Raw genomic sequence first — 11,807 nt, 5'->3', positions numbered from 1 at the left:
GTCACAAAAATAAGTTGTCTTAGTTCATAGCTGTGGGTTAATGCCTGCTTGCTACACAGCAACATAGGGAAAATTTATGATATTTTGAAGACCCTACTTGCTGGAGCTTTCTCTTTCCTGATTAGATGTAGAACTGTCATGAAAAGTTTGGTTTTCACTTGTTTTTATATATTTTATAGGCTTCCAGTGCAGTGTGTCTTTTCTGTTGAATAGATCAGCCTCCCCTAGATCCATAACCAATCATCTTATGTGGCCAGATTTTCAAAAGATTCCATTCAGCCTCAGCTCCAAATGATACCAGGAAAGAACTGCAATTGCTCAGCACCTTCACCAATCAGGCCAGTACATGACTGTGTAGCCCAAAAGGCCAGAAGTATTTTCTGCTGAATAATTTCAAAAAATCAGTTAAAGCTAGGAAGATTGGATATCGAAGTAAAAAATGTTTTTCTCCTAAAAATCACATTCTATCAACTGTCATAAAGAAACACAGTCTACTGTCCAGAAATAATATTTATTCATCAACAATAAAACAAAGAATAGAAAAAGCCTTATAAATAAAACTATATATATGCTGTATTTTTATTCAGTACTCCACAAAAAAACACTACAGACAGTAATAAAATAATTGAATTAATTTAAAAAACTTCAAATATGATAGCACTGTTCATTTATCATGTTGTATCAACAATGCAATGGTCATTTGTTTACATATTACGATTTTACTTAAATTCATAACCCTGCTCATTAAAACAATTGAACCAATTTGTACTTGATCCAAGATTTATAACACATATGTATATCCATAAACAATAACAGCTCTGAGAAAGTTATGCAGACTGTTCAACGGTAACTGCAAGTTGTTTAGGGGGGAAAAATCACAAATGAATTGGGGTAAAAATCAAAACATTGCAGAAAAATTATATGTGGGTAACAATTACATATTTTCCATTGCCCTTTTATTAATGTGATTTCTTCCTTTGTCTGATTGCTCCTGGTTTAGGTACTCCAGCACCTTCACTAACATATCTTCATCCAGATACTGCCTGTTTTGTGTGTCGTCATTCTCCCGGGCCATGGACAGCCTTTTGCTGAGTGAGGCTAGTTTATCAGATTCTTGTGGTCCCAGCTGATTTAGATGTTCTTTGATTGCTTGCTCAAACTGGTCATCTTCCTGTAGATCATTTTCAGATGAAACTGGGACTGGAACGCGTTTCAGCTGGTTTGTATCGATAACTTCAGGGTATTTTGCCAACATCTTTGCCAAGTAATCTGCTAGTTCTTCATCTTTTACATTTAGTTTTTCATATTCCATTTGTCGTCTTTCCAAATCATTAATCCAAGCAGCTTTAGGAAGTTGATGTCCTTTAGGTCTTCTGGGAATGTAGGAAAGTCTTGGAAAGCTGTTCTCTTCATTAAGCTGATTTACAAAGTACGAGGTTTTCTGATTAGCTAAATTATCAGTCCCTAAAAGATTGACAATATCTTCAATATTGAGGTCTTCAGGTAGATTATCTGGCATAACATTAATTGGCTGCCTCATGTAACCATTTTTAGGGTTCATTTTATTTTTAAATATATCTGTGTGGTCTAGATTAGTTTCAGAGATGTCATCCTCAAGATCTTCTGGGAGCTCTGGTTCTTGCTCGGTCTCCACCCTTTCACTCTGCTGCTGCTTTTCTCCAGTTTTCAACATGTCTAGTAAATCCTCTGGAGGGATTTGTAAATTCCTTGAGATTTCTACTAGTTGAGAGATAGACTGAGGATCAAGTTTTTCCAAAAATATACCTGCCCTTTTTTCTTCATGTCCAGTCCTTACCCTGCCATTTCCAATATTGCTCATCAGCCTCTTCAGATAATAATTCATTAGCTTTGTAATGTCATCTGACATTTGATCTTTACTGTCTCTCCTCATTTCATCTTCCAGGAAGCCTTGCTTCCCTGATCTCTTCATTTCATCATCAATTTCTTCTTCATTTTTATCAATTTCCTCTTTACGATCTTTTATCTCTTCTTGTGTTTGGCTTTCCACTTTTTCCTCTATTGGATTCCAGTCTTCTCCTCCCACTACATCTTCATAAGCAATATTATTAACTTTATATACATCATCTTCATCTTCTGTGTACAATTTCTGATCTTCATCCAGCCTCTCTTTTTTGTGATTATTTGGTCCTGTCATTTTCCCCAGCTCCTGAAAGACAGACTCCAAAGTAGCAAGGCTTTGGGGTGTATATTGTTCTTCTACTATTTCATTGGTGCGCTTGAAAGGACTGTCTCTTGAACTTTCTTCATCATGTACATGTGGCATTTTGTCATGTTTGTGTCGTCTCTCAGGCCACTTATAAGCCTCATAATTATCACTCACTCCAGCTGGGAAGTTATCTGAACTCATACTATATGGTTTATTTTCTTTTGATCCAGCCTTTGACTCTTTTTCTGTTTGCCTCAAGGCTTCCAACATTGACCTAACCCATTGTGACTCATCTTCAGTCAAAGAATCTCTTCTATTATCTGATAGGTGACTCTGATCTTTGCTTTCTTTCTGCTGCAGAAAAAATGGCGCACCTTGATAGAAGCTGTAATCTTGGCCATTTTCTCCCTTGTTAGCTTGTTTGCGGAGATTTTCTATATATTCCAAGGCTTTGATCATATCTGGGCTTGGGAGCCTTTGTAAATTTTTCCCTAAATAGTCTGGGTTTTTCTGAAGCAGCTGATAAGGTTCGATTGATGCTGCATCAACACAACAGATTAGGACAAAGAAAAAGGTGAGAGAGGAGGCTGCTCCAAGCCAGCAGGGTTTAGTATCTGCCATGTTTGAAATCTTTCCTTAAAATAAAGAAAAAGGACAGTTAACATACAGAGATAGTTAGTAAAGTGTGAAGCAAAAGCAAATTTGAGATTGCTGCTTTGAACTGGAACTCATGGTATTTATGTTTTTATTAATTATGAAAAGCCAACAGAATTCCCATATGATCCCTTTATGGCAACTCTAGATTTATTGTGGGTTTATCTGGAAGTCTTTTGGGTCATTCCTTTGATAAGGTTAATGGAACCAATTGGTTTGAAATGATAAAACCTTTGCATCTTTATACTTTGGCAGGTAAAAAGCCCCCAATAAAGTTAACTTATATATAAAGGAACTTGATTTTCCAATCTAAACAGAAAACCGAAATCCTACATAGTTCATAAAATACCCATTTATGCATCTAGATACTGATTTGAGCATCAGCATTTGAAAATTTGGCCTAAAATATTAATACAATCTTAGTGATAAACTGTACATAGAATCCTGTTGCCCAGTTGTCCAGTCTGCTACTACACTGACTCCACTGAATGGTTTTATTCCAGACTAATGCCAATGTGACAGAATGGCCAATAAAATCATGAGGTGATTTACATGTTTACTTGTATGAATATTTAAAAAATATTAAAATATTCCCTTATGCTGCTTTTCAAGAATATTATTAATACACACGTTTGTTAATTTTTCCATAGGCAGTGAGGAAAGCTAAGACCCTTTGTGGGTTAATCTATTCTGTCCCTTAAGGGTATCATATGTTGATGTCTTCCTAAATCACTGTTTTTAAATGGACTTGGTTAGGCAGAGACGGAGTGGCAATTTCTTCTGTGGTGGCTAACCAGTCTTTCATTTTTGCTTTGAAATGAAAATGGGTGTTTTGCCATTCACTTCAAGCGAGTAGGATGGATACACATGTAGAATCTTGGCATTACGGGCCAAATTCTCTGATGCGTGAAAGCCCCATAAGTTAGTGGAAGTGCACGGCACCAGAGAATTTTGCTCTATAAAAAAACAGAAGTAAAATAAGTTAAAATATTATACCATCATATATGAGTAACACAGTCATGTCACTGCAACATATGAAAATATTTCTATAAAAGGCCCAATCCTACAAGGTGCTGGGCATTCTTGCCACCAACTGAGGTTAAAGACTCCACTCCCAGGAGATGCTTAGCACCGCAGAGGACTTGGCTACAACAAATACTAGCCTATTTTACCCAATTCAATTATATTATTCCTTCAGTCATGCATAAAGTACAGTAAATGAGAAAAATGGTGAGGATAGAAAAAAAAAACACTGAGCTTAATTGACCTTTTTTGTTTCATGCACTTTTCCCATGAGCCTATGGAAAACATCCTGGTAAGATGTTAGTGATTCATACTAGCAGAAGGACCTACATAGAGTAGAATTTACCCATGGTTGTAACAGTGGATATGTTCACTTCAACTTACACATAGTGTTTCCATTCAGATGATTCTTTATTGTGGTTTAACATGAAATAATTGGACAAAATAAAGCAAATAAAGTAGCCTCAGTTACCCACAATTGCTTTTTTTCCCTCCATGCCTGCAGCAAATTATCATTGTGAATATCAAATATTTTATCCAATCACGTATTAATACTCCAGAATGGATTATTTCAGAGCAATCAATAAACACCATCTCTCTGTATCCTTAAACAAAAGCAAGAGAACCCTGTACCTTCTGTTATGGAAAAGGCTTTAGCTTTGAAAGGGATAAAATCTGTCCAAAAAACCCCACAAAACCCTGCACAGTTAACATTTTTATGTTGATTAGAACCTATAGTTGCAATAGAATGAAGCTAATGTTTTTCAGTGGAGAAGTTGGTTATTGATTAATCTTTAGTTTATTCATAAATAAAATACTGTGCATTTTTAGTTGCTGAAAAATTATTTCATAATAATAGATCTAGATCTTCCAGGTAAAACAGTCCATTAAAATCCTCCCTCTGATAAAGATGATTAATTCAGCCTCTGACAGTACATGCTATTTATACACTATTATATCCTCTGTAAAACTCAGGAAAATCTAAGTAAAATCATGAAAGATAAACACAGGAAAAGTTTAGACTGGCATTCGACTAGCATTTTATTTTAAAAATATTTCATTTTGAGAGATGATATTTTATTAATTCCCTTCTGAATATTTCATATGCACTTCTGTCTGGATCAGTTTCACTTCCAATTTATTGGTAGATGATATTTGAAATATTTGAAAATAACAGTTGTATATAATTTGTTTTAAAACCCCTGAAACTAGATTACAAAAATCAGTTCATTAAATGTGATACCTTATTTAGGGAAAATAGACTCCTCCCCAATCCTAATTTATGAATATGAGAAAAATAGAGTACATTTCTCTTTATGTCAAATCCATAAAAAACATTCTCTATTATTCCTTTTAAAGCACATTACGATAAAACAGCTGTTTTCCCAACAGCTGTATAATTGTGGTGCTACTCTGTATTGTGCTGTCCTGTTAGCGCCTAACAAAGAGAGAAGTCATCTCTTACCCAGACTCTTATCCATCAAATTAAGTAGTCACCATTCATAAAATGAGGGGATTGAGTTCTCAGGGTAATGTGTACTGTCAAAGGAAATACAGAGTGACAGAGGGTCTTCTGAGAAGAGGCAAACAATCAAAACCAAAATTCCCTTTCTGGGGTGTTTCCATGGCAGCAGTAATATTTCCCCTTGAGCCCTTTCCTGTAGATTCACATGGTGCTCTGATAGGAATATAATATTTCCAATTAAAATTTTGCATGAAAACTCATAAGCTTTCCTATGGAACTTGCACAGAATTCATAATGCTCTGTGAACTACAGCAGGAATCCCTATGGGACTTGTCTGTAAGGAAAATGTGAAAATGCAACACCCCCTCTTCATCATTTGTTTGCTTTTTGAGCAATTAAAATTGGTTGCAGTCAATTAGCTTTCTTAAAAGTTTGTCTTATTGCTAATATACAAACTAGGGTTCGTATTAAGATGAATTTTAGTATTTTGTAAATCGAGTGGTTTCTGAATTGGCATACTTGATTATTTAGATGGGTGGAAGATTAATTGAACTGTACATGTATCCAAGGCAACCTCTTATTTTACACAATGATTTTAAACATGCCAGTGAACCATCGGGAGTGAATGAAATCACAAAGAGAAACATTAAATGATGTGTGATAGCTTCAGCGAACAAATTAAGCTGATGTCAAATTGTAATCGCTAGCTGTAGAACCATTAACTTTTCCCACTTATTCAGTATTTTAATTATATCCTTTTAATTATTTTTAAATCCATATCTAAAACATAGGTAAGAAATAAAAAAGAGAAAGATCCATTCATCTGGAAAACCCTATTTCTATGCTAAATGAAGTGCATCAGGTTGTTATGGTCCCTAATTGTGCTGGTTTCCTAGTGTAGAGTGGAATGGGAAAAGCTCTGAACAAACAACTTTACATTCAGTCTTTGACAGTACAAAGAAAAAAGCTCCCTTACCTGTGTGACTTAGATAGCAGAGCGAACCCAAAGCATGATCTTCCTTGTCGTTTTGCTGTGAGTTTGTGGACTGGTTTCAGCACTAGAACAGCTCCCTCTGCTTATACTGTACATCACCTGACTCTGCATTGCCACGTTGACGTCACCTCACCCAGTCACAAACCACAAGCGCGGCAGAGCTGTTGAGAGAATGCTGGAGAAAAATAAGTTTGGGCTATTTTTGAGATAATCCTTCTGTACAATTATGCCCTCTGTCTGCCTCTAGAGATCACTACAGTTTTCATAGAATCAAAAAGACTAAGGGCCAAAGAGACCCTCTGAATAACAGAGACAAGAATACTGGGAAAAAACCCTCAACAAACATTTTAAAAAACTACAATGAACATTCTGTGATCTGCATACAATTAATAGACGGCATTGTGACTTTCAGCTCTCAGCACCCTCTTTGAGAATACCAGCCAAAATGGCTATGAAATTATTTTTCTAATCTAATACAATAATAAATGCTTTCAGTTTATAAAGTCAGCATATACCTACCCCAGCTTTTAAACTGCATACAGCCCCTAACATGTATACATTGGAAGGAGCCCACAGTACTGTTTCCAGTTTGATTTCGATAGGCCCACACAGGTGACCAGACTACATGTGCAAAGACTGGATAGCAAAGTAGAAATACGTGAGTTTTATAAAGCATGTGCCCTGGTGGCCAAGGATTAGGACACGGTATGGAAGGGCTCACATGATACACATGGTCAGGCTATCTATTGCCCAGTTTTGCATATGCCTTTCCTGTGGGGCCACTGTGCCTCTCAGGAGCTGGACCTCCACAGTTTGAGTGGGATTGTCAAAAGCACTTGAACAGGCCATCATGGAACATTTATGAAACTCCCACTTCTTAACCGCATAAGGGGTCAATCCTGTCATTCCCATCTCTCTCTGAGCTGTCATAGAAGGCCCCCCCTCAAAAAAAAGCAGCGGTGAGGGGAAAAACCCAGGCATGAAAGAGTGTTTCCACACTGCCTGCATATTGTGGGTACTGTGGGGGAGGTGGTGTAGCCATTCCACTACACTAATTCACTGGCCAAAGCCTCTGCATAGACATGCAGAGTACAATGCAGTTTCTACTGCATCCCAGCATGACAGTAGAATGGCTCTTGGCTTCAGGATGGAACAAAGGTCCAGGACTAGCTCTCCCACTCTGTCCTGCTTTTGTTTCCTTCTGGGTGCAGAAGTGGGTAGGAAAGGCTCACACTTTTTGCGCCCAAGTATTAACTTATTGACATGTAAACAATGATGTGTCATTTTAGTAAACTCTGCACTCAGTTATCAGCATACCAAAGCTTGTACATATAGGCAAGAGGACAAAAATACTACTTGGCTATAAATCAGAAAGCACAAAATATAATGCATGGGTCATAAATATAAAGGGAAGGATAAACCCCTTTAAAATCCCTCCTGGCCAGAGGAAAAATCCTCTCACCTGTAAAGGGTTAAGAAGCTAAAGGTAACCTCACTGGCACCTGACCAAAATGACCAATGAGGAGACAAGATACTTTCAAAAGCTGGGAGGAGGGAGAAAAACAAAGGGTCTTTGGCTGTCTGTATGATGCTTTTGCCGGGGACAGAACAGGAATGGAGTCTTAGAATTTAGTAAGTAATCTAGCTAGGTATGTGTTAGATTATGATTTCTTTAAATGGCTGAGAAAATAGCTGTGCTGAATAGAATGAATATTCCTGTCTGTGTGTCTTTTTTGTAACTTAAGTTTTGACTAGAGGGATTCTCTATGTTATGAATCTAATTACCCTGTAAGGTATTCACCATCCTGATTTTACAGAGGTGATTCTTTTTTTACTTCTATTAAAAGTCTTTTTGTAAGGAAACTGAATGCTTTTTCATTGTTCTAAGTTCCGAGGGTTTGGGTCTGTGGTCACCTATGCAAATTGGGGAGGATTTTTACCAAACCTTTCCCAGGAAGTGGGATGCAAGGGTTGGGAGGATTTTGGGGGGAAAGACGTGTCCAAACTATGTTTTTTCAGGAACCCAGATAAAGTTTGCTGGTGGCAGTGGAAATCCAAGGGCAAAGGGTAAAATTAATTTGTACCTTGGGGAAGTTTTAACCTAAGCTGGTAAAAGTAAGCTTAGGAGGTTTTCATGCAGGTCCCCACATCTGTACCCTAGAGTTCAGAGTGGGGAAGGAACCTTGACATGGTGGCAGAGTGGTGGGATTAACCTGAAATCATTTTGAGATCAATTTGAGATTTTTTTGAACCAGAAACACAGATTTTAAAAAGGAAATATTTTTTTTCCTTTGGGGCTGCTGGAAAGGAGGTCCAACTGAAAGTTATTATTGTTTTATTTATTTATTTATTTATTTTGCTTTGCTTTGGGGCCAGAGCAGAGACAAAAGGGAATTGTCTTTGGGAGCTGCAGTTTCTCTTCCTAAAGGCAGAGTAGTTAACCTCCTGCAGGGAAATTCACAAGTCTTCACAGACCTAAGAGCAACTAGAGGGGATTTCTACCTATTTGCCTGAAGACAAAAGTGTTAGTTTTGGGGTTTTTTAGGATTTTTATTTTTATTTTTGAACAAGGAGCACAGATTTGAACAGGAAATTTTTTCCTTTGGACTGCTGGAAAGCAGGTCTCCAACTGGAAATAGTTGAAAGCTTTTTTGCTTTGTTTTGGGGCCAGAGCAGAGACAGGTTTTCTCTACCAAAGGCAGAGTAGTTAACCTCCTGCAGGGAAATTCACCAGTCTTTTCAGTTTTTTTAAACAGTTCATACTTGTTCATGTGTTCTTTAGGCATTTCAGCCGCCACTTCCGCTAAGGGTCCACTGAGCTGTGGCCTCAGCTCTACCATGTATTGGTCTGTAGAGATGCCGTACCCAAGGCAGGCCCTTTCGAAGTTTAACCTAAGCTGGTAAAAGTAAGCTTAGGAGGTTTTCATGCAGGTCCCCACATTTTTAAAAAATAAAAAAAAATATTTCCTTTTTAAAATCTGTGTTTCTGGTTCAAAAAAATCTCAAATTGATCTCAGAATGATTTCAGGTTAATCCCACCACTCTGCCACCATGTCAAGGTTCCTTCCCCACTCTGAACTCTAGGGTACAGACCTGAAAGTTTTTTTTTTCCTTTTTTTTTTTTTACCTAAGAGTAACTTGAGGGGATTTCTACTTATTTGCCTGGAGACAAAAGGTGTTAGGTTTTGAATTTTTTTTTCTTTTCTGTAGGCTGATAATCACTATCAGAAAATATAGGTATCCTATTCCAGCACAGCAAAATTTTACAAGCCAAGTTTTGTTTGTTTTATTTCTAACCCTTGGGTATAAAGTTAATTAAAAACAGAGAGGTAAAGATGACAGACACCAAGGCACTACACAAATTGGAGTTAGCCAAACTGGGGACAATGAAAGAAGCCGAAAAAGCTCTAGAAGCTGCTCACAGGAGAGCAATGGAGGCAAAGGACAAAGAAATGGAGGCAAAGGACAAAGAAAGGGAGGCAGCGAAAGAGGCAGAACAACACCAAGCGGCTGCTCAAAGGAGAGCTATGGAAGCAAGGGACAAAGAACTGGAGGAGAAGGAAAAAGAGAGGAAGCATGTGGAGGAAATGGAGAAGATAAAGGCTCAGCAGAATATACCAACAAACCCTAGCAATACTTCTCCAGGTACCACTTCCCATCCCAGAAAGTTCCCCACCTACAAGGCAGGCGAGGATACTGAGGCCTTCTTAGAAAACTTCGAAAGGGCCTGCCTTGGGTACGGCATCTCTACAGACCAATACATGGTAAAGCTGAGGCCACAGCTCAGTGGACCCTTAGCTGAGGTGGCAGCTGAAATGCCTAAAGAACACATGAACAAGTATGAACTGTTTAAATCCAAGGCGAGAGTCAGAATGGGGATAACACCCGAGCATTCTCGTCGGAGGTTCAGAGCCCTAAGGTGGAAACTAGATGTGTCATTTACCCGACATGCCTACCACATTGTGAAACATTGGGATGCCTGGATATCAGGAGCAAGTGTTGAATCTCCAGTAAATTTGCCCTTCCCAATGCAAATGGAACAATTCTTAGCGGGTGTTCCTGAGGAAATAGAAAAATACATCCTAGATGGGAAGCCCAAAACTGGAATCGAGGCAGGAGAGATTGGAGTCAGATGGGTGGAGGTGGCAGAGAAGAAGAAAACGGGTCGCAGTTGGAGCGGAGACCAGAAGGGACAATCCCAGACCACACCCTATTACCGGGGGCCGCCCAAGGCCCCACCTACCTCCCAAAGAACCCTCCAGACACCTTATCGTCCCACCACCCCGTTCTCCAGCAACCCACCTCGCCCCAGTGACCCGTCAGCTGGACGATGTTTTAAATGTAATGAGCTGGGGCATGTAAAGGCCAACTGCCCCAAGAACCCCAACAGATTACAGTTCATTGCACCGGAATCACACCAGAGGTCCGCAGGCCCAGATACCTCCCAGATACCCTTGGAGCGGAGGGAAACTGTGAGTGTGGGCGGGAAGAAGGTCACCACGTGGAGGGACACCGGAGCACAAGTGTCAGCTATCCATGCTTCCTTAGTGGACCCCAATTTAATCAACCCAGAAATCCAAGTGAAGATTCAACCCTTCAAGTCCAACTCTTTCAATTTGCCTACAGCCAAGTTGCCTGTCCAGTACCAGGGCTGGTCAGGAACGTGGACTTTTGCAGTCTATGATGATTATCCCATCCCCATGCTGTTGCGGGAAGACTTGGCCAATCATGTGAAGTGGGCCAAGAGGGTGGGAATGGTCACCCGCAGCCAGGCTAAACAAGCCGTGACGCCTAGCTCTGTTCCGGAAACTTCTATCAGGACCCAGTCAGAGGTGATGGGCCTGGGGTCCAGGCCAATGTCTGCAACAGCAGTAGTGGATCCAGTCCCAGAGACCCAGACAGAACCAGTCCCAGAACTGGAACCAGCGGAACAACCAGCACCAGACCCATTCCCAGCACTGAATCCAGTACTTGCAACCTCAAAACCAGAGGGCCCCACCGAACCTAAACCGGCAGCAGCCCATAACCTTACACAAGAGGCTCAGTCGGAGCCTGAACCCCAACATAGTGTCCCAGCGGAGAGCAGTTCACAGTCAATGGAAACAGCCTCATCCCCTACATCGCTTCCAGAGGGACCAAGCGTAGGTCCACAATCCAATGAGGAACTGATGTCTCCAGCACCAAGGGAACAGTTCCAGACCGAACAGGAAGCAGATGAAAGCCTCCAGAGAGCTTGGACGGCAGCACGGAGCAACCCACCACCTCTCAGCTCTTCTAATCAATCCAGTTGTAGAAAGAGGACTTTTATACAAGGAAACTCTTTCTGGTGGACACCAGGAAGACTGGCATCCTCAGAGACAGTTGGTAGTTCCAACTAAATACCGGGCCAAGCTCTTGAGCTTAGCCCATGATCACCCTAGTGGCCATGCTGGGGTGAACAGGACCAAAGACTGGTTGCGGGGGTCATTCCACTGGGAGGGAAT

General features: G+C 39.9%; 1 protein-coding gene across 1 annotated transcript; it reads right to left on the bottom strand.

Annotated features, from left to right (window-relative positions):
- Positions 1–497: 497 nt before the first annotated feature.
- On the bottom strand, positions 498–6,447 carry SCG2 (secretogranin II). The gene is made up of 2 exons (XM_048864856.2): positions 6,307–6,447; positions 498–2,823 (listed from the first exon to the last, which is right to left on the bottom strand). Exon 2 carries the CDS (start codon positions 2,807–2,809, stop codon positions 935–937), a length of 1,875 nt encoding a protein of 624 aa, XP_048720813.1. The 5' UTR covers positions 2,810–2,823; positions 6,307–6,447; the 3' UTR covers positions 498–934.
- Positions 6,448–11,807: the final 5,360 nt, after the last annotated feature.

The sequence above is a fragment of the Caretta caretta genome, chromosome 9 (genome assembly GCF_965140235.1).
Source record: "Caretta caretta isolate rCarCar2 chromosome 9, rCarCar1.hap1, whole genome shotgun sequence".
NCBI classification, from domain to species: Eukaryota; Metazoa; Chordata; order Testudines; family Cheloniidae; genus Caretta; species Caretta caretta.
Note: the sequence above shows the minus strand (reverse complement) of the source record. Positions and strands in the feature narration are given on the sequence as shown.